This window comes from Hemicordylus capensis, chromosome 1, assembly GCF_027244095.1.
Source record: "Hemicordylus capensis ecotype Gifberg chromosome 1, rHemCap1.1.pri, whole genome shotgun sequence".
NCBI lineage: Eukaryota > Metazoa > Chordata > Lepidosauria > Squamata > Cordylidae > Hemicordylus > Hemicordylus capensis.
Genome location: NC_069657.1, coordinates 193,876,335 through 193,899,879, shown reverse-complemented (window position 1 = coordinate 193,899,879; position 23,545 = coordinate 193,876,335). Strand labels below are relative to the sequence as shown.

The 23,545-nt window shown below is 43.5% G+C and overlaps 1 protein-coding gene across 4 annotated transcripts in view; it reads left to right on the top strand.

The window, feature by feature from the left end:
* Window positions 1–22,816, top strand: part of STK39 (serine/threonine kinase 39) — a 198,351-nt gene extending 175,535 nt beyond the window's left edge. For all 4 annotated transcript variants that reach the window (XM_053264741.1, XM_053264765.1, XM_053264774.1 and 1 more), the window contains exons 17-18: window positions 16,543–16,607; window positions 21,259–22,816. In XM_053264741.1, coding sequence (XP_053120716.1) covers window positions 16,543–16,607; window positions 21,259–21,333 — 140 coding nt within the window. In that variant the 3' untranslated portion in view covers window positions 21,334–22,816. The remainder of the gene's footprint in view (window positions 1–16,542; window positions 16,608–21,258) is intronic.
* Window positions 22,817–23,545: the final 729 nt, after the last annotated feature.

Below are 23,545 nucleotides of genomic sequence, written 5' to 3'. Positions count from 1 at the left end.
AACAATGCTCAGCTCTCAAGATTCTTCTCCCACTTCCTGTGCACCCAGGCAGAAGTGGTGGATGTCATGTCAACACCTTGGCATGGGAGCGCCTATATGCTTTTCCCCCAGTGCCACTCATCACTTGGCTCCTGCAGTCGATATACCTTCTGCAGGCAGAGGTGATCCTGCTAGGCCAGGAGCCTTGCAGGGAGGAAGAAACCTTAACATCTGCTCCTCAGAGATGGCTGCTGGTCAGTGGTGAGAGGCTGTGTAGCTGTCATCTGCTGTTGTCAGCCTGCCAGCCTGTGTACCCCCTAAAATGTGAGGCTGTGGCTGCTGCCTTGTGAATGAGTGTGTGGGATCAGGGCCAGGGGGAGTGAGTCAGCAGTTCCTGAGGACTATCTGTCCAGACTAATCATCTTTCTGGGCTTATAAAAGGGCTGCTGCCCTTTGGTGGCAGGCCTGTCATCGGTGGGGTCACCACCAAAGGCGTTGCCCCTTTGGGGGAGCCACTTTGGGGGACAATGAGGGCGAGAGTCAGATGGTATTATTTTGGCTTTTGTTGTTTTTAGGTCCTGGGAGTTTCAGATATCTTGGTTTGTCTGGGGATGAGGAGACAGGGGGCGTGTCCACTGACTATGGAGTGGTTATTCTGGTGGTGATGGGGAAGAGAAGAAGTAAAGTTGGCAGATCAGTAAGTCGTTCCAGGAGAAGGGAAGTCAGAACTCTGCCATTTCCCCTTCTGGCTGTCCTGCCAGCTCATTGACCTTGGGGAGCAGTGCCAACCTCCCACAGACCCTCACCTTGCTCCTCTGTAATGCCTGGTCTGTCCAGAATAAGTCAAAACCATCCATGATTTGATTCTGGATGAAGGGACATACCTGGTATATATTATATAGACTTGGTTGGGGGAGGCTGGTGGCCCAGTCTGGTCCCGGCTTTTCCCTTCAGGAGGCAGGTGTGGGGAGGAGGAGTGGCTGTGGTCTATAAGAATACCCTCTCCCTGACCACGATCCCTGTTGAAGTGTCTGACTATATTGTATGTGTGTACCTAAGTTTGGGGACCAGGGATAGACTGGGACTTCTGTTGGTGTCCCGATCACCCTGCTGACCAATGGAGTCCCTAACTGAGCTGATGGACTTGGTCTCGGGTTTGGTGTTGGAGTCCTCCAGGCTTGTGGTGCTGGGAGGCTTCAGTGTCTACTTTGGGACCGATTTTTCTGGGGCGGCTCAGGAGTTCATAGCAACCATGATAACGATGGGCCTATCCCAAGGGGTCTCGTGACAGACACACGTTGCTGGTCACATGCTTGATCGAGCCTTTCACTCTGATCAGATGGTGTTCCGTGAGTGGTGACTCCTTGGATTTCCCCATTGTCACGGACAGACCACCATCTGGTTAAGGTTGGACTCACAGTCACACCCCACCTTTGCAGGGGTGATGGGCCCATTAGAATGTCTACCCGAGAAGATTATTGGATCTAGTAAGGTTCCAAGAAGCCTTGGAGGTATTAAGTGTTGGCTCTGCAGGTGATCCTGCTGATGCCCTGGTGGAGAATTGGAACAGCAAACTCACCAGGTCAGTAGATATGATCGCTCACAAGTGTTCTCTCTGACCCGCTTCAAAATTGGCCCCTAGATATACAGAAGAACTATGGGGGCTGAAGCAGCAAGATGGATGACTGGAGCACAAGTGGAGGACTCGACTAGAATCCAATAGATTACAACATAGAACACATTTGAAGATCTATGTTCTGGCAACACGGGCAGCAAAGAAGCGATTCTTTTCAGCCCATATTGCGTCTTCAAGTTCACGTCCAGCGGATTTGTTCAGGGTTGTGAGAGGGCTAGTAAGTGTTCCTCCTCCCTTGAATCAGAACTTGGAACTATCTGTTATCCACTGTGACGTGTTTAATGAGTCTTTTGTGGATAAAATATCTTTTATTTGGGCCAACTTGGATTTAGACTCACAATTATTGCAGTATCTGAATCAGAGGTGTCCAGCAACTTCTCTTATGTGGTCAGGCTGGATCAGTTCCAGTTTGTGACTTGTGAGGATGTGGACAAGCTGCTTGTGGCCTACCACCTGTCCTCTTGACCCTTGCCCGATATGGCTTATACTATCTGGCAGGGAAGTTGTTGTAGAAGGCCTAGTAGAGATAATATATGCTTCTCTGAGAGAGGGTAGGATGTCTCCTTGCTTTAAGGAGGCAATTATTAAATCTCTTTTGAAGAAGCCTGTGTTGGATTCCTCAGAGTTAAGCAACTATTGTCCTGTCTCCAACCTTCCCTGGTTGGGCAAGGCTCAGAGGGTGGTGGCCTCCCCAGGCAGTCTTGGATGAAACTGATTATCTAGACCCGTTTCAGACTGCCTTGGTCGGCCTGATGGATGATCTCCAATTGGGAATTGACAAAGGAAGTATGATTCTGTTGGTACTTTTGGATGTCTCAGTGCTCTTGATACTACTGACCATAGTATCCTTCTGGAGTGTCTGAGGGGATTAGGAGGCACTGCTTTGCAATGGTTCCACTCTTACCTGTCAGTCAGATTCCAGATGGTGTCCATTGGGGACTGTTGTTCTTCAAAATCTGAACTTCGGTATGGTGCCCCTCACGGCTCTGTATTGTCTCCGATGTTGTTTATCATCTACATGAAACCGCTGGGAGAGATCATCAGGAGATTTGGTGCAGGGTGTTATCAGTATGCTGATGACACCCAAATCTTTTTCTCCATGTCAGCATCATCAGGAGAAGGCATAATGTCTCTAAATGCCTGCCTGGAGGCAGTGATGGGCTGGATGAGAGATGATAAACTGAGGCTGAATCAAGATAAGACGAAGGTACTTATTGTGTGGGGTCGTAACTCGGGAGATGATTTTGATCTGCAAGTTCTGGATGAGGTCATACTTCCCCAGAAGGTACGCAGTCTGGGGGTGCTTCTGGACACAAACCTCTCCCTGGTGTCCCAGGTTGAGGCGGTGGCCAGAGATGCCTTTTATCAGCTTCAGTTGATATACCAGCTGTGTCAATTTCTTGAGATAAATGACCACAGAACAGTAGTACGTCTGCTGGTCACCTCTAGACTTGACTACTGCAATGTGCATTATGTGGGGCTGCCTTTGTACGTTGTCCGGAAACTGCAGTTGGTCTAGAATGCGGCAGCCAGGTTGGTCTCTGGGTCATCTTGGAGAGACCACATCACTCGTAGTTTAAAAGATCTACACTGGTTGCCGATAGGTTTCCATGTAAAATACAAGGTCTTGGTTATAACCTATAAAGCCTTGAACAGTGTGGGCCCTGGATATTTAAGAGAATGTCTTCTTCGCTATGAACCACACTGCCTGTTGAGATAATCAGGAGAGGTTCATCTTCAGTTGCCACCGACTCGTCTGGTGGCTACTCAGGGACGTGCCTTCTCTATTGCTGCCCCGAGGCTTTGCAACGCTTCCTGCTGAAATAAGAGCCTCCCCATCTCTTACACCTATTAAAAAGGCAGTCAAAACACACTTGTTCAGCAAGGCTTTTAATTAGATAGTGTTTTAATTATTTGATTTTTAATAGTTTTAACCTTTCTAAATTTTAAATTGTGTAATGTTTTAACCTTTTTACTTGCTGTTTTTATTGGTTTTTTGTAAACCGCCCAGAGACTTGCTTTTTGGGCAGTATATAAATATGTTAAATACAATAATAAATAAAATAATAGCAACCTTCTGGTCATGACAACTCTGGTTTCCAGAAATCCCTCATCTCACTGTAAAAGGTCTCTGCTTCCTAATTGTATCACCAGATCTCCTCAGTACTTCACCACGACCAGGCATGGTTCAAGCTTGCTTCCTGGTGACTGAGTGCAACCTCCTGAGGCATCATGGATATGCTTCTAAAGTCATGGACACTATTCTAGCTTCCAGGAAGGCTTCAACCAACAGGATATATCAGAGTACATAGAGAACCTTCCTACATTGTTGTCACCTGTGCAAACTATCGCCAGCAAGCTGCGGTATTGCTCCACTTCTCATCTTCCTGCAGGATGGTCTAGACAAAGGCCTCAAAGCCAATACCATCAAGCACCATGCTGCTCCCCTAGCCAGCCTACCAGCACCATCCAAGGGGAAGAGTATCTAGTTTCATACTCACCTCAAGTGGTTCCTAAGAGGGGCGACTTTATCTTCCCCACCACTGGTACACATGTTTCCATATTGGAATCTCCACAAGGTACTCCGGGTCCTGCATGCACCTCCTTTCGAGCCCATTAAATCTATTTCCGTACATGTGCTCTCTTTGAAGCTAATCTTCCTTGCTGCCATCAAATCAGCACATCAGATCTCCAAGCTCAGGGCTCCTCTAATCCTAGATCCAGCTTTTTCTCTTAGGACATCATTCGTCTAATTCCTGATTTCCTCCATTCTTCCAAAGGTCACTTGGATTTATCACAGTTCTCAAGACATGGTCGTCCTCTTGTTCTGTCCCAAGCTGACCGCTGCCAAGGAGAAACAGTGGCACAAGCTCGAAGACATACCTTTCCAGAACAGCTTCCTTCAAGTCAACAGAGGCGCTCTTTGTATCCTTTTTTCCTGCAACCATGGGTCAGTAGGGTCATCAGCAACTCGGGCCCGCTGGATCAAGGCATGCAATGCCCTGGTCTGTGAAGTACCACTCCTCCCAACAGCACTCAGAATAACTGCTTATTCAACTCACTCAGCAGCCACAACTGCTCCTCTCTTCACAAACGCACCACTAGTCGAAATTTGCAGAGCAGCTATGTGGTCCTCTCCATTCACAAGACACTATAATTGGACCTCTTTAACTCAGCTCCGACCACATTTGGTAGGTGTGTCCTACAATAGGTCCTTCCACCCCAGGGTCTCTCAGCTGTGGCATATCCCACGTGAGATGTCCTCACCCAGCAGCCAAGAAAAGAGCATTGGTCACTCACCATGGAGGCTTTTTCTGGCTGCTGGTGTTGACATCTCGACCCACCCTTGAGTGTCCATGGCTACTGGTAATCATTTTCTTTTCTGTCATGCTTTTACTATACGATAACGTTTATATTTCTCTTTTTTCCCCCTTTACTGTAATTTACCTTTCAAGAAGCTTGGCTTGACTAAGCAGAGCTGGGAGAGGCTATTCTCTCCTGCCTTTTAAAGGCTTTGCCTAATTGATTTTCCTGCCCCCTGGAGCACGTGGGGAGGATAATCCATGTGGGATGTCCTCAACACCAGCAGCCAGAAGAAGCCTTCACAGTGAGTGACCCTGCTCCTTTCTCTGTGTTTTAACAATCACGATATTCTGAATTTTGCATGCTCCTGTTTCACAGCATTGACTGCTGCTGCTGGGGAAATGCAAGATGCTGTGATACAGGATATGGGTGGGTTCTGTACTCGAGGGCTGCCATTCTTTTAATTAGGGGCTCACTTGATTGAAATGTCGTTCATTTCAGTACAAACCTGTCCACATTAAAATAAACTAGGTTTAGGGTCAACTAGAACCCTTTGCTCCGACTTCTAGTTTACTTTATGGAGGAAACATTTTTGTACAGTGGACAATTTAATAACTTAAGTCTGACAGTGGTGTATCACATAGACAGTTCTGCTATCTCTGTGAGAAACGAGACCCTCATCTCCTGGGCCCCAAAAGAAACTTTTCTAGTGTTGGTAGTGAGTCTTTTGAGGAGAGAGAAGAATTGAGGAGAGAGAATAATATTTTATTATATAATCCCTATTTTACTATGAATCAGAGGAGATGAAGAAGGTAATTTCAGTTGATACTGACAAACTGAATATGGAATCTCCAGGGTAAAATAAATGTAAATATATTGCCAGAGGAAAGTTCTCCAATGTCCTGTTCTGCCTATGGAAATTGTACATCAGGCTTTGTATTTTGAACTGCAAAATTTGGTTGTAGGAGCTTATGCCTGAGTAAGCAAGTAAGGCTAAAATACATTATACACAACATATTTCTAGTGAGACTGGGTAATGAGGAATTGTTTGTTAGTCTTTTATGTAGTGTATTTTAAAAAGAAAATTGCAAAAGGTTAACTGAAACTACACACTGTAACAAAATTTCTCAGTGGTGCAGAAAGACCACCTGCAGTACATCGGTCAGATTGGTCAACTGCCTAAGAGCAGACTTGCTTAAGGATATTTTTTTTAAAAAAAAACTTTTTCTTTTGAAGAATCCCGTGGTGGCTTATTTGGTGACTTCATTTGCTTTTATATGTAAAAGTTGCTTGCTTTCATTTTTATATTGAAAGAAAGATCAAAGTGTCTCCATACTGCCTCTCCCTAATTTGCAATAGCATTTGTAGTTTTAAGCACAGGAGAGTATCACAAAGCTCCTGAAGGCTTGCCATTTTTACTTTCATCATTTTTCTCTGCCTGTTTATTCCCTCATCTTATACACCTCTGTCTCCCAAGACATTCATCTAGTTGAAGATTGAACTAAGATGTCTTTTGTGCGACTTCACATCCTGTTCCTTAATGTACTATGATTCATAAGATATATGGAAGCCATGAAACAATAACTAGTGGAATAATGAATGAAAAGGCAGACTGTTGCCAGGAGGGTGTGGATAGCTCTGTTTTATGAAGACTCTTGCTCTTTGTCTTAATACCTTTTTAGAAGATTTTAGATTAGGTTAGTTTTCTTGAGTTATAGTTCCAGTTGCTTCTTAGATAAAGCTACTGGATGAGCTGTTTTCCTACCTATTCCTTAGTCTTGATCTCCTCCCTTTTTTGTCTTCTACATACGGCATACATATTCACCACCAGGGTTTTAATACCAAAATGTCCCTTAGTGAGCATGCAAAGTCATGAGACTAGATATTGGATGGCATTTTCATGAACATCTGTGGAATAAAAACTAGCTGCAAGAGGCTGCCAGTTTTGAGCAGGGAGATTGCAGAAAGGGGCTGCTGCATGATCCTTCTTCTTCCTGCCCCCAGTAGAAAAGCAGGTTGGGGGGTGCCGATGACTTTAAGCCGAAAAATAGCCTGAAAGAAAAGAGTGAGGCAGCCTCCCCTACCATTTCTTTATTCAAGCTGTAAGAGCCTTTCTCTTACTGCTTGTAAGATCTGGCAGAGTAAGACCACCTCTTTCTTTTGCATCTGTTAAATTCTTAAATTTAATTTCTTTTCCCTTGCCAAACAAATTTAGTTATATCCTTTTGCCATTGTTTGAAACAAGTTAACGTATTAATTATAGGAATAGTCTGAAAAAGAAATAACATCTTAAGTAAGACATTCATCTTCACAACTGAATTTTTTTTTTTCCCCGGCGGCGTCCGGTGAGCTCTCGCTGGCCCTTGAAAATCCGGGGGCGAGGGTGTAAATCTCGCGCTGGGCCGTACCCAACCGAAATTCTTCTCATTAAAGATAAATTCATTCTACTCCATCTTTGCAAATCAGTTCTCACTGTATTCCATATTTTAATATAGTTAATTGAAAACAATAGAGTTTTTGTTTGTCAACCAGACGTCCAAATATTTAATTTTCTTTTCTACTTTCAATTCACTTATCTCATAATCATTTGATTGCTGGTCTATATTTTTTGTCAACTCCTTCGTTTTACTGATATAAAACCCGGCCAATTGGCCAAATTGTTCTATTTTTCCCCAAGATCCTTCCAACCTTTCCTGATGGATTTTCCAGAAAGAACACTACATCATCTGCAAAGGCTCGGAGTTTATACTCCTGTTTCCCTACTTTTGGACCTTGTATTTGGTCATCTTATCTAATATTTCTACAAAGCACTTCCAGAACTAATATAAAAAGTAATGGGGAAAGCGGACAACCTTGTCTAGTTCCTTTTTGTATTTTACAGTTATTTGATACTTTCCCATTTATAATAATTTTGGCATATTGCTCTGAATATATTGTCTTAATGGCCCTAATAAAATTATTACCAACTCCCATTACATCCAATACCTTCCACATAAACTGCCAGGAGACATTATCAAATGCTTTCTCTGCATCCAAAAAGATCATAGCTATCTGTTTATCACTTTGTTTTTCATAGTACTCCAGTACATTCAAGACTGTTCTCACATTGTATCTTAGTTGCCTTTTTGGCAAAAAACCTGCTTGATCTTCATGAATAAAAGCTCTTAATACAACCTTCATTCTTCTTGCCAAAATGGCAGCAAAAAGTTTATAATCATTATTTAACAGTGAAATTGGCCTGTAATTCTTGGCTGTCTCTCTTACAATATGACAAATATTTATATACTGCTTTTCAACAAAAGTTTCCCAAAGTGGTTTACATAGAAATAAATAAAAGGCTCACAATCTGAAAAAGAAGCATAAGGCAGAAACCAGCAACAGCCACTGGAGGAATGCTCTGCTGGGGATGGATAGGGCCAGTTGCCCTCCCCCTACTCAATAAAGAGAATCACCATTTTTAATAAGATCCCTGTCAGGGAACTGGCCCATATTGAGTGTCTGTACTTAAGTCTAGGGAGCAAGGATAGATTGGGACTACTGTTGGTGTGCAGATCACCCCATTGTTTAATGGAGTCCCTAACTGAGCTGACAGAACTGGTTGCAGGGTTGGCATTGGAGTCACCCAGACTGTTGTTGGTGGGGGGATTCAATGTTCACTATGGGACTGGTTTGTCAGGAGCGACTCAGGAGTTCATTGCAACCATGACAACTAAGGGCCTATTCCAAGTTGTTTCTGGACCTACGCATGTTGCTGGTCACTCATGCATGTTGCTGGTTCCTCATTGTCATGGATGGACCACCATCTGATTAGGGCAGAACTTGCAACCACAACTCTCCTCTGCAGGGATGAAGGATTGATAAGGTTATTGGATCCTGAGAATAACCCAAGAAGGTTATTGTATCCAATAGAATTCCAAGAAGCCTGGGAACAATTTCAGGTTGGCTCTGCCAATGATTCTGTCGATGCTCTGATACAAATTTGGAATAACGAACTCACTAGAGCAGTAGACAAAATTGCTCCTAAGCATCCTCTCTGACCTGCTTAAAAATTAGCCCCATGGTATTTGAAAAAATTACGGGAGCTGAAGCTGCAAGATAGACTGCTAGAGAGCAAATGGAGAAAGACTTGACACAAATGCTACAGGTTCCAATTTTTTTAAAATTTTAATTTATATATTGCGTGACTCCAAAGGCTCTAGGCGGTTCACAAAAATAAACACAAGAAAAGCAAAACAAAACTGTTAAAAACAGCAATTTAAAACATTCCGAGATTACTAAAAGTCTGGCTAAAAAAATGTGCCTTAAGGGCTCTTTGAAAGGCTGGCAAAGATGTTAAACCAGGAATGTCTATAGGGAGTGCATTCCAGAGCCTAGGATTGACTATGGAGAAGGCCAACTCCTGAGTCACCGCCAGACGAGCCGGCAGCCTATGGAGATGGACCTCTCTTGTTGATCTCAATGTGGGATGGAGATCATGTAGAAGAAGGCGCTCTCCCAGGTCCTAAACTGTTTAGGGTTTTAAAGGTAATCACCAGCACTTTGTATTTTGCCCGGAAACTTATTGGTAGCCAATGCAGTTGCTTTAAAACAGGCATAATACAGTCTCTCCGAGACACCCTAGAGACCAATCTAGCTGCAACATTTTGAACCCACTAAAGTTTCCAAACTACATACAAAGGCAGCCCCACGTAGAGTGCATTACAATAGTCAAGGCTAGAGGTCACCAGAGACTGCACCACAGTTCTGAGATCATTATCTTTAAGGAATGGACACAGCTGTCTTATCAACCAAAGTTGATATAAAGCGCTCCTGGCCATTGCCTCAACCTGAGAAACCAGAATGAGGCCTGGGTCTAGAAGCACTCTCAAGCGACAGACCTGTTCCTTCAGGGGGAGTACAACCACATCCAGAACAGGAAGATCTATCACATCCCTCGAAGTATTTATTTTATTTTATTTTATTTTACATATTTCTATACCACCCAAAACTTATGTCTCTGGGTGGTATGACACCTTATCATGAGTACCTCCATTTTGCTAGTATTCAGCTTCAATTTAGTATTCAGCTTTCAATTCAGCTTCCAGTCCATTACTGCCTGTAGGTAGGCATTTTTGTGGGGTGGGGTGGGAGGGTTATGCCATTTCCTGATGATGATGTCATGGAGAAGTAGATTTGACTGTCATCAGCATATTGATAACACCCTGCTCCAAATCCCCTGATGATCTCACCCAGCGGTTTCATGTAGATGTTAAAAAGCATCAGAGATAGGAAGGAGCCCTGAGGGACACCATACAATAGCTCTCGTTTCAGAGAGCAACTATCTCTGAGTGACATCATCTGGAATCCATCAGAAAGATAGAAACGAAACCACTGCAAAGCAGTGCCACCTATTCCCATATCCCACAGACGATCCAGAAGGATACCATGGCCGAAGGTATTGAAAGCCATAGAAATGTCCAAAAGAACCAACAGAGTCATACTCCCTCTGTCCATCTCCTGGTACAGATCATCCATCAAGCCAACCATGGCTGTCTCCACCCCATAGCCCACTCTAAAGCCAGTTTGAAATGGATCTAGATGATATTTTCCAAAACTGCCTGGAGTTGATCAGCCACCATCTTCTCAATTATCTTGCTCACCCAAGGGAGGTTGGCCTATAATTATCCATCACTGAGGGCTCTAGGGCAGGATTCTTAAGCAAAGGTCTCACAATTGCCTCCTTCAAACATGGAGGCATCCTGCCTTCCCTCAGCGAGGCATTTGTAATGTCAACTGGCCCATCTCTAACAGCCTCCCTGCTAGAATTTATCAGCCATGTTGGGCATGGGTCTAATGGAAAGGTGATAGGCCAAACACTTCCAAGGAGCTTGTCCACATCTGACAGATTGAAACTGATCCATTTGAATTGAGCTAGAGTTACTGGGCACTTTTACAATTGACCCCACCTGTGGAGTCCGTCAGCTTGAATGCAAGATTTTATCAGCAAAAAAGTTGTTAAAAGCATCACAGTGGTAGTGTGAAAAATCCAGATCTAAGTTCACAGAGGAGGGAACCTGAGTCAGTCCCCTCACAACTCTGAACAACTCTGCTGGACACAAACTTGCAGCTGCAATATGTGTAGAATAGAATCATTTCTTTGCTACACATATTGCCACAGAATAAGCCTTCAGATGGGCTTTGTGCTGTGTCTTATTGGATTCAAGTCGAGTCTTCCTCCACTTGCGCTCTAGTCTTCTCCCTTGCCGCTTCAGCTCTGGTAGCTGTTCAGTATACCATGGAGCTAGTTTTGAAGCAGAGTAGAGAAGACACTTAGGAGTAATATTGTCTACTGCCCTGGTAAACTTCCTATTCCAAGTCTCCACCAGAGCATCAACAGAATCACTGGCAGAACTAACTCTAAAACCCTTCAAGGTCTCTTGGAATCCAGTAGGATCCAATAGCCTTCTTGAGCAGACTATCCTAATGGGTCTAGCACCCCTGAAGAGAAGGCTTATGGCTACAAAACCAACCTTAACCAGATAGTGGTCTGTCCATGACAACTGAGACACTCTTGGAGTCCCTACTCTTGGAACACCACCCTGATCTGAGCAAAAGACCAAATCAAGAGTGTTACAGTGTGTGTTGGCCCTGTGACCAATTGGGATAGGCCCATAGTTGTCATGGCTGCTATGAAGTCCCGAGCTGCACCAGACAAGCCAGCCCCGAAGGGAAAATTGAAGTTGCCCAACACCAAAACCCTGGGCAACTCCAACACCAACTCCGCAACCAACTCCGTCAGCTGGTTGGGACTCGTTTGGGCAACAGGGTGCTTGGTACATCAATAGAATCCCCAGTCTATCCCAAGTCCCTAGGCCAAGATACACACACTCAATATGGTCCAATTGTCCCACAGGGATTCTGGTAAGGGAGATGTCATGCCGACAGATCACAGCCACTACACACACACACACACACGCACACACACACACACCCTTCCCCTAACCTGCTCCACCACAGACTACCCAGCTTGGAGGAACAGAGCCCATACCGGGCCACTAGCCTCCCGCAACCAGGTCTCAGTTATACAAGCCAAGTTGGCTTCCTCATCCATGATCAAATCCAACCTGGCATTGCAAAGGAGCAAGGTCAGTTTCTGAGAGTGGATGGGACTACACATCGTGGCCTGAGAGCTGAGAGGACAGCCAGAAGGGGAAATGACTATTATATTTCTGATCTCTCTTCCCATGTAACGGCCTCCTGACCTGACAATGCCAAATCTTCTATTCCCCACCACTATTGTGATAGTCACTTCAGAACTCCCAGAAGCGTCCCCTATTCCCACACCTGTACCAGAACCCTGACACATAGCTTGTAAATAGCCAGGCAATAAGAGGAAGCCTGGCACTATAGGGAAGGAGTCCCAAGACAGTAAATTGGCCTCAGCCCTCAATCCGACCCCTAAAGGCTGCAATCAAAGGCTTGGCCCCCTTTGCTAGCTGGCTTTGGCGGCCTCCTGCAAGCTGCCTGTGCCTCCTGGCTGCTGCCCACCTACTAAGGGGCAGGAGATCAGAAGCCCAATGGGTGAGGCTGCCACCAATCAGGCAGCTTGGTCAAGGTGCAGGATAGCAAAACATAATCAGAGTGAACTCAGCCCCAGATAGCTAACAGGCTTTAAAAAAGCGGAAAAAAGCACAAAAAATCCTTCCCATGTTTCTTCCCCCCCACTCAGAAGGAGAGTGGAGAGTAGAAGCCCGATAAAAATTCCTTATCCCACAGCATGTCTTCCAGTTAAGTTGTGACTCCTGAGGATGTAGTCAAGCCGCTTCGGACTGTCCGTCCTACCACCTGTTCTCTTGACCCTTGCACAACTTGGCTTATTTTATCTAACAATTAGATTATCGGAGAGGGTCTTGTAAACATAAATGCTTCTCTGAGGGAGGGTCAGATAGTCTTAAGGAGGCTATCATTAGACCATACTTGAAAAAATCTACATTGGATCCCTCAGAGTCAGGCAACTATAGGCCCATCTCTAATCTCCCATGGTTGGGTAAGGTGATGGACAGGGTCATGGCCTCTGAAGGCCTCTCCTGACAGTCCTGGAGGAAACTGATTATCCAGACCCATTTCAAACTGGCTTTTGAGTGGGCTCTGGAGTTGGGACTGCTTTGGTCGGCCTGATGGATGGTCTCCAACTAGGTATTGACAGAGGGAGTGTGACTCTGCTGATCCTTTTGGATAGTATCCTTCTGGATCGCCTAAGGAATTTGGGGATAGGAGGCACTGTTTTACAGTGGTTCCACTCCTATGTCTCTGGTAGATTCCAGATGGTGTCACTTGGAGACTGTTGCTCTGCAAAGTGAGAGTTACTGTATGGAGATACACAAGGCTGCAGTGTTCTTTAACATCTACATGAAACTGCTGGGAGAGATAATCAGGAGATTTGGTGCAGGGTGTTAACAATATGCTGATGACACCCAAATCTATTTCTCCATATCAACTTCATCACGAAATGGCATAACTTCCCTTAATGCCTGCCTAGAGGCAGTAAGGAGCTGAGGGACAACAAACTGAGGTTGAATCCAAATCAGTCTGAGTTACTGATTTGGGGTGGGGGGGCAAGACCATAAAGCAGGTTTCGCTCCTATCCCCAATTCCCTCAGGCGATCCAGAAGGATACCATGGTTGATGATGTCAAAAGATGCTGAGAGATCTAAAAGAACCAGCAGAGTCACACTCCCTTGGTCAATTCCTTGGTGAACTACCCTAAATTGAGTCTGAAATTGGTCGAGATAATTAGTTTCCTTCAAGAGCACTTTGAGCTGGTCAGCTACCACCCTCTCAATCATCTTACCCAACCAACCATGGGAGGTTAGAGACTGGCCTATCCATCAGCAGGGGATCCAGAGTGGGCTTCTTAAGAAGGGGTCTAACCACCGCCTCCTTCAAACAAAGTGGCATCCTACTCACCTTGTTATAAAAGGACTAGTATTTTTAAGGCCGTTATGATAACGGGCGCTAGCTTTCTATCCCGTCTTTTCTGTCTCTCTCTCTCTCTTTCTGTCTCTTTCCCCCCCCCCTTGTCCCCTCTCTCTTTTTGTTGTTGTTGTTGTTGTTGTCTCTGTTTTTGTTCTTCCTTATTTTGCTTATACTTTTGGGGGGGGGTGGATGAATAACGGCCAAAATGGCCCATGAGAAGGTGGCCGCCCCCGCCTATCGCCCTCCCGCGCACCCAGCTGCCGGAGCCCACCTTACCCGCTCCAGCCCGAAGGAGAAGAGAGGAACTCGGGAACAGAGCTACTCTCTGTGTTAAGCTGCTGCCCATACTGTCGCAATGGACGCAATAGGCGTCCTTTGCATCCATAGCGGCAGTTTGAGCAGTGACTTAGCACAGAGAGGAGCTCTGCTCGTGAGCTCCTCTCTTTTCCTTCGGGCTGGAGCGGGTAAGGTGGTCTTCGGCAGCTGGGTGGGCGGGAGGGCGATAGGCGGGGGCGGCGACCTTCTCATGGGCCATTTTGGCCCTTAATCTTTTTTGGGGGGGAGCGGGGAAGGTGATTTTGGGCAGCTGGGAGGGTGGGTGAGCAGGCGGGGGCGACGGCTGTGAGCGGGCGGGGGCCTCGTTGGCGGCTTCGCCGCCACCTCGCCCAGCTTCCCTGTCCCCCGTCTCGGTCTTCCCCCGCCGCCATTGCCCTCGCCTTTTTCAGGGCGGCCGCTTCTGGTTGCCTCGGCCTCCTCTCGCCGTGCCGCAGCTCATGGCCGAGGCGGCGGCTCTGCCGCCGCCTCGGCCACTTTCCCCCGCCGCCACACACCGGCTAATGGCTGCCCGTGGCTGTGGGACACTGGTGTCTGCAGTCCTGTGTCCCTTGGGCTCTTCTGGGCCTGCGCTTCGCGCAGGCCCAGAACAGCCCAGGGAGGCAGGGACGCAGATCCCCAACGTTCCAAAGCCACGGCCACTCACTTAGCCTTTTATTATATAGGATAGCATGTGAATAAGGCTTGATTCAGGCTGCTCTCGTGATGAGCATAATGTGTAGCTTGGCTCTTTACTCCTGCTGCTATAGAAGATGTTTTATGTCATAAATATAGTGTTGCTATTGGTTTCTTTTTTACCATTTGTCTTTTTGATATCTTGGGACCCATATGGCCCAGTTTTACTATTCTGTTAGAGATATTAGTTTATTGTAATGAAGAATAAGAGATAATTATATCAGCACATATGAGAAAGAAGAAACGAAATTACCATCATAAATGAATTAACAGGTTGCTTTCCCCCTTTTTAAAATAACCAAATAATATAAAGATTTTTCCATGATTTCAGTGAACAGAGAATTTGGGGGAGGAAGGTGCACTTGAGAGCAAAGTGGAGATTCTAAGATTATTAAATAAGACATTTTTAGATAAGAATATGTATAAGATCAAGCTCACAGCAGGCTTGGAGCAGAGCACATGTCTCATTTGAAACTGGGATGCTGCCAGATACCACAGCCTGGTTACAAGGTCTGCCTTGTGTGTCTCCTGTGACATTTGAAAATACTTTCCACCTTGGAGCCACCACCATGTTGTGATAAATACTTGTAATTGTTGTGGAGAGAGGAGGGTGTGGCTAGCTCATCACTGGGATACCGTTTGTGGTATCATCCCTAGTCCTTAAAGTAAACTGACACATTTGAAACCCACCAAGCCAAATGCAGAGCACCAAGTGCTTGACAAACTTCTCACCCAATATTTACTGTCCCAGGCAGGCAGCAGCAATAGGAAGTTTATCAAGTTCCTGGATAGGTCTCCATACCTAGCCAGTGGGCTGTGTTTGTGTTGATAGGCTGCAAATTGTTCAGTTGCATCTTAAAGATATAAAAGAGAGATTAACTCCAAAAGTAGCACTGAATAGATAAAAGTTCAGAATTGACTGCATCATCAGTTCACCAGTCTTTTTTCTCCCCTAGTAGAGGTTTCATAAAGTTCATCCTTTTAAATTAAAAAATCATACATCTTATTATTTTTTAAAACCAATCTTTTCAATTCTATGTACCAGGAATATTTTCTGTTGCCTAGTTTTCCTGACGTGCAAGCCTACAGAAAAGGGTGGTTTTCTGGGTTATGTGTGTTAATTACTATCATACTATGTTTGTCAAGCTAGTGAAATATCTGAATACAGGCTATAAAGAATAATGCTCTGTTTCCAAAATATTGGAAAGTATTTTCAAACGTCACAGCAGACACTGAATATCGAGGGATGCAATTGCCATTATATCCCCTAGTCCCGAGAACTGGATACAACTGTACCACTAATACGATGATCTTCCTCAGCTTTTTATTTACTTGATTCTAGAAAAAGAATCTCTCTGAAAATATCAGAGCAGAATGTAAAATCAATATGAAGTTTGAATTTAAGGCTAACGTATTCCATGCACCTTTCTCTGGGGAGGAGAATTATTACCAAATCCAGTAAAATAAGCGGGATACTTCCCATATCCTCCCATTTAGTGGACTCATACCATCCACAAGGAGTATGAATTGTTTCATTCTCGAGCTACAGCATTTTACAAGTGTCTTAGAGAATCAGGCATAATTCTGCTCCTCTATGAATAAATGCCTTCCATGATTAACTGTAAAACGTGATTTTTTTTCCCATGCTTTGTTTTCCACAGTTGCTGCTAATTTACAAAAAATAGTAGATGATCCCAAGGCCTTGAAAACATTAACCTTTAAGCTGGTAAGTACAAGTATGGGTGGCAACAAAATAATGTAGGTAAATAATCGCCGATCCTGTGAGCCAGGTTTTCTTAATTTCTGATGCTTTATTAGTTGTCTTCCTGTATTGAACATGGACCTTTTCAGCATTTTATTGCATCATACAAACTGAAAGAAGAAAGCAGATAACTGTTTTGTTAACTGTTTTGTTAACCCCCCCACCCCCCCCGGCCTTTTAAAGAAATTCACTAGTTAGAAAGTAAAATTTGCAAAAACAGCACAACTTCAGAGTGGGGTGAACTTGTACAGCTGGTATATATTGTATATCCACAGGTTCAGTAGTTGCTCTTGAATACTAATGCTGCATGGCAATGGGAAAGGTTTTCAGACTGGGACCAGTTGAATAAATTGGTCTACAGTATTTAAGACAGTGGAATCTGTGTATATAGCAGGAATTGCAGAAAGTATTGCATTTTTCATGAGGTCATAAGAACAGCTGTGCTGGATCAGGGCCAAGACCTATCTAGTCCAGTATCCTGTTTCACACGGTGGCCTACCAGATGCCTCTGAGAAGCCCATAGGCAAAAGATGAGAGCATGCCCTCTCTCTTGCTGTTTCTCCCCTGCGACTGGTATTTAGAGGCATCTTGCCTCTGAGGTTGGAGGTGGCCTATAGTCACCAGCCTAGTAAACATTGAAAGACCTGTCCTCCAGGAATTTGTCCAAGTCCCTTTTAAAGCCATCCAAGCTAGTGGCCATCACCACATCCTGTGGCAGATTAATTCCATAAATTATGCACTGTGTGAAAATGTACTTCCTTCTGTTGGTCCTAAATTTTCTTGGCCCTTAGTTTCATGGGATGACCCTGGTTCTATTGTTGTCAGGGAGGGAGAAAATTTTATCTCTGTCCGCTCTCTTTACACCATGCATAATTTTATGCACCTCAATCATGTACCCCTGTTGTCACTTCTTTTCCAAACTAAAAAGCACCAGATACAGTAGCCTTGCCTCATAAGGAAGGTACTCTAGGCCCTGATCATCTTGGTTGTGTTCTTCTGCACCTTTTCCAGGTCTACAATATGGACCTTCTTAAGAAATGGTGACCAGAACTGTATGCAGTACTCCAAACATGGCGCCACCATAGATTTGTATAAGGGCATTCTAATATTAGCATTTTTTTCCAGTCCCCTTTCTAATGATCCCTAGAATGGAATTTGCCTACCTCACAGCTGCCACGCACTGATATTTGACACTTTTTCAATGAGCTGTCCACCACGATCCAAAGATCTCTCTCCTGGTCATTCACTGACAGCTCAGCCCCCATCAGTGTATATGTGAAGTTGGGTTTTTTTGCCCCAATATGCATCACTTAACACTTCCTTATATTTAACCACATTTGCCATTTTGTCACCCACTCACCCAGTTTGGAGAGATCCTTTTGAAGTTCCCCACAATCTTTTGTGATTTGGATTTAACTACCCTAAATAGTTGAGTGTCATTTGTAAATATGGCCAATTCGCTGGTTACCCCATCTTCTAGATCATTTATTAATAGGCTAAAGAGTACTGTTGCCAGATCCCTGGGGAGACCCCATTTCTTTCTTCCCTCTATTGTGAAACCTGTCCATTTATTCCTATCCTCTGTTTCGGGGAGGCAGGGTCCAGAATGCAGGAATGATATTAATACTAGTAAGTGGTTATGTCCTAAGGAAGCATTTATTTATGGTTTTTGTTCTGGAATTGGAAACATTTGCCACTTCTTTGACTAGTACAGTTCTAAGTTCGTGAATATCAGCACCTGTTCTGGGGTACAGTCCAGACAAAGCCATTTGGATGCATTTGCAGTGCAGCATTGGTACTGACCTCCATTTAAGAACTCAGTACAAGGAAGTAGCACAGCTATTGCTTTATTAAGGTGAAGGCCAGTCTGTTCTACTACATTTCGTAAGGGGTGTGAAGGAAGCAGTTGGATTACACACACACACACACACACACACACACACACACACACACACAGACACAGACACCATGAATTCACATGACACTGTTCTTCCAGAGGCTGTTTCTTTTTGAAGCAGCTACTACAGGGTTGTGGAACGCCATGTGAATTTTGTGCAAGTAAAGATTGCTCTTGCAGTGCAATCTTTGTTTAATGGTGTATTTTACTGTACAAGAACCAAATTGGAGATCTTTGTTGAACACTATTTTCCTATTCGCTGGCAATGTAGCCTTAAATACATACATGAATTTTGAAATGGATCAAAACACTATTGTTCTAATAAAGATTTCCTGAAGAGCCACATTACCATGATCTGTTCTGGGAGGGGAACAGGAAGGAAAAATAAGAGCATGATTTGAGAGATGAATGTGCGGGGTGATGAAGAAAGAACGGTAGAATGGCTCAAGCAAAGGACTATTAAAGCAAGCCATCAAACCATTATAATTTCTTACGGCCAGGCTATATTTCAGTAGTATAAGAGCCAGTGAACAATAAATGTAATTGGTGTTTCAGGGGAATGTGGATGGCATTTGGGTTACTCCAAATCAACATGAAGTTAGGAAAATTTGTGAGGAATTGCATACAATCCAGTATAAGTGTGGAGAATGTCCTCAGGTGTTGAACGAGGTTATAGTGGAGTGGCCGCAGTTGCAACTTAAAAGCCAGTAAACATCAGCAGAAATGATTGTCCTCCTCCTGTTATTGACTGTGTACTCTAGATGGCTTGTGTACTGTACTTTTCAAACAAATTATATACTCTGGGTATTTGGCAAAAATGGAGTTCCTTTGCATAAAAATTTGATTATTTAGAGCTTTCAGTAGATCAGGTTTTGAGAGTAAGGGGTGTGGAAAAAGAGGGGGAGATGGTAGATATGAATGGGTATTTCCTTTCTAAGTAAGTCTTCACGGGGGAAATGTATTGTCCAGTAATGAAAAATAAACCAGTGTTTAGAAGGACAACTTCCAAATAGTCTCCTTCTGAATCTACCTTTATGAACTACTGAGTAATTGGAGATCTATTAAATAGCAGTGGAAGATACTGTGTAACTAATGTATTGCCTTTCCTGTATGTTCATTACACTTTATCTTGTAATAAGCAAACCCCAACTGCAATGTTGTACATAAAATAAATTCAAGTACCAAATAGATAAGGCATTTCTGTTGCTATGTTCTCCAAGCATCATAGCAACTGGTTAAACAGGTTGCAATTTATTGATGCAATCCCTTAAAAATGTTCTACTTTTATTACCATTTCTTGGTTTGCTAGAGCTTATTTGATGAATAGGAAACAAAAATGCATGAAAAGAAGAAAATTGTCCCCTTCATCAAAAAGAACAAACAGTTTCACACTTTTCTGAATGCTGTATAAGCTGCAAAAGTTTATTACTTTTAGCTTTATGGCAAAGGTCAGAAAAAAGCCCCTCATAGGAGCACACTAATCAAAAATCAGAGCCCGCTTTTAAAATGGGCAGGGGTTTTTTTGGTTTGTTTGTTTGTAATAGAAAATCTACTGCAGCAGAAAATAAGTTATTCTTATACCTCTGTATAAGAATGGCTTTAAATGTACATATTCACAGAGGAATTAAGACATGTTAACACTCCTGGGATCATTGACACAGAGTAGTTAATTGCAGAAGTGCTAAATTTTATATTCTTGACAAATGTATCAATCTCTGTGCTGGACGATTGCACCTTATTTATAGCTGCACAAGACTAGCTTGGCCTAGATAGGGAGAGTGGAGCATGTGTTTTCATGCTGTTGGTTTAATTAGTAGTAGTGATTGAAAGATCTCCCTTCCTGATAAAATAAATAGGAACTTCAGTTAATGAAGGTCAGCCACATTAACAAAATTGTATTCGCTAAGAACTTGGCTAAAGAAGACAGGGAGGGAACGAGGGGTCAAATATTGTTTAATGGTATAACCTTACATTTAAAAATAGAATGTCTTTTTCCATTCATACCCATCAAGCTCTCTTTCATAAGCACAAAGATCCTCATACAGAAGGATTACACATACAGAAACCTTGATTTGGAACGTTACATCCTGCATGTTTGAAGACATTCCTGCACCCTACGCCCATAATCAAGCAGATCTCTTTTTTTCCATCATCCATGCAAAAATGCCCTTCTATGCAAGGTGAATAAATGCCACCTCTTGGCAGTGACCATAGGAACATAGGAAGCTGCCATATACTGAGTCAGACCATTGGTCCATCTAGCTCAGTATTTTCTACACAGACTGGCAGCGGCTTCGCCAGGGTTGCAGGCAGGAATCTCTCTCAGCCCTATCTTGGAGATGCCAGGGAGGGAACTTGGAACCTAGATGCTCTTCCCAGAGCGGATCCATCCCCTAAGGGGAATATCTCACCATGCAGGGATGATCTAAACAACTTGGCATACCTATGCTACATTCATTTCATAAGTGCCAGTCAGGATGGAGATAGGAGGGAATAGAATGCAGGCCACAAGCAAAAATTTCTAGTAATCCCATGGCTACTTAATTAAACATTTCTGCTCCAGTGCTTGAGCCATGTTTAAGGCTCAAAGAATGTTTAACTGGTAGGTCTGTATTATTATAAGTTATGTGCTGACTGTAAAATAGTTCTCTGAATGCATACTGAATGTTTGTGGGGGTTTCCCCTTCCTTTCCCTGTGCTTCCCGCCCCACCCCCCAGGCTTCTGGCTGTGATGGTACCGAGATTCCTGATGAGGTAAAGCTGATTGGGTTTGCTCAGTTGAGTGTCAGCTGATGGCCAGTCACTTGACCCCCAGCAAAATGGTGAGATTGCAAAGAGGCCAGCTTTACATTGCGGAGGAAAACTTTCAAGCACCACCCACCGAGTTCTGCTTCATCCTATAGCAATTCACCAAGTTGGAACAAGCCAAGCCCACAGCGACTCTGCTCCTGCTAACATTCCAAAAGCTACTAAACGTGTCTCCAGCAATCAGATCGGATTTCCCTGAAGTGAAAACAGACAGATTGGAAATGCACTCAGGTGGCTGTATCCATTGGTTACAAAAGGAATTTTCTAACAGAATTATTTCTTCTTCTTTAATTTAAAAAAAAAATCCAGTAATAACTATTTTAGTTGATAATACTGACGCTCTTCTGTTGTATGTAGAAATAAGCATAATTAAAAATGCTAAGGTTTATTAGCCAAACTTGAATTCTAGTTTTAAAACCTACTGTGAATTTTATTTTTCCCTATATTTATGCATTATACATCCTAGCTATACAAAATTTAAAAAAAAAATTTTTTTTAGTTTCTTGATTTATGTGCTACTTGCAGTTAAACATGTTTGTTTGAAGAGTTTCTGGTTTATCTTTGAAGCATTTGTCACTATCTCTAGTTTCTGAACTGATGTAGGTATTTAGTTTTGGTTTTGTTTGGTTTGTGTATTTTTAAAAACAAAACAAAAGCATCCATAACCAGATTGTCAAGGGTGTGGGAGGTGCCTTGCGGATATTAATGTTCTGAGACTGTGCCTGAAGCTGTGTGAATCTGAACTTGTCTCGTTTTCTAGGCCCACCATGTCTGGATCTCTGAGTAATGAGCACGAGATTTACTGTAGCGGAGACTTGAGACAGTGTGGCCTACATTCTGCTTTGTGGGGGGCGGCTGGGGGGTAGGGGAGTCTACAAGCTGAAACTTCTTACAAACAGTTGCCATTAAGCTAAAATGCCTTTGTTTTGCCCATCTCTGATCTGGCTTCTCTTTAAGGGGTAGGAATTGTTTTGTGATGCTAAAACTTGAAGAGAATCTGAGCTTTACTTGAAATTCTGCAGAACACACCGTGGTGGAGTGCAAATAATAAGAAAGGGCTTTGTGCAATGACTTCAAGGTAAAAGAAACAAAATTCTGTTAACAGAAAATTAAAAAAATACTTTCAACTGAAGTAGTCCTACGCTTAACCTGTGGCATAGATATTCTGGAGCTTGTACATGTTAGAAGGATTCTCTAATCTGAAGCATATTTTCAGGGAAGTGGGTTTCTTGGATGTTACCATGTGAAACTTCCTTGCTAAACTTAGATAAATGGCAGCTCTCTGACATACAAAATAATGGCAATTGTGTTATTTAAGAGTTATTTATAATGCTTTGTCATAAATGTTTGAGGTGTTCTAGAGCCATTTGCATACAACTCAATGTAATTCCATTCCATTCTATTGTTTACACAATTACTCAAAGACTGACTGCAGAGGTAAAAGGAAAATAAAAGTGTATTGCACAAAGAGGTGGTTGCGTTTCCTTCAGTGGTGAGTACACAGTGTCTTAAGTCAGAAATACAAATAACAATCTGTTTGCTGGCCGGAAGGTGGTGATGAGCAGAAATTGCCCACCGATTACTATCTACTGGCTCATAGCCTCTGCTGCCAGTCCCTACAAGTGTGTAACAGCTTTTGGTCCATAGTACTAATATGCTGCCAGAAGCATGCTGCTTTGTTTTTCTCTGTTGAGTATAATTGCAACAGGCAGCTTCCTAGTTCTTCTTTCTGTTCACCTTTTCTGCTTGCCCTGCGGTTGAGTAATTGCTGGTTGGAAAGCAATTAGCTCTTACAGCCTGATCCTATGCATGCTTTATTTGGAAGCAAGTCCTTCTGTATTCAAGGGGATTGTCCTTCCAAGTAATAGGATTGTCACCCTTATGTGAAGTATCTGTCTGAGCATGGCAGGGGAGGGGAGGGAAGGAGAGAAGACCAGATCATTTAGTCTAGGGCAGGGATAGGCAAGCTTTGGCATTCCAGGTGGTGATGAACTACAACTCCCATCATCCCCAAGCACAATTGGGTGTGTGTATGGATGATGGGTGTTGTAGTTCAACAGCAGCTGGAGTGCCAAAGGTTGCCTATCCCGGCTCTCAAGTGTGTTTGCTTCCTTGTTCTAGCTGCTCTGTGTTGAGGAAATGTAAACTGCCCAGAGACAAAGGTTTGGGCAGTATAAAAGTTAAATAAACAAACAAA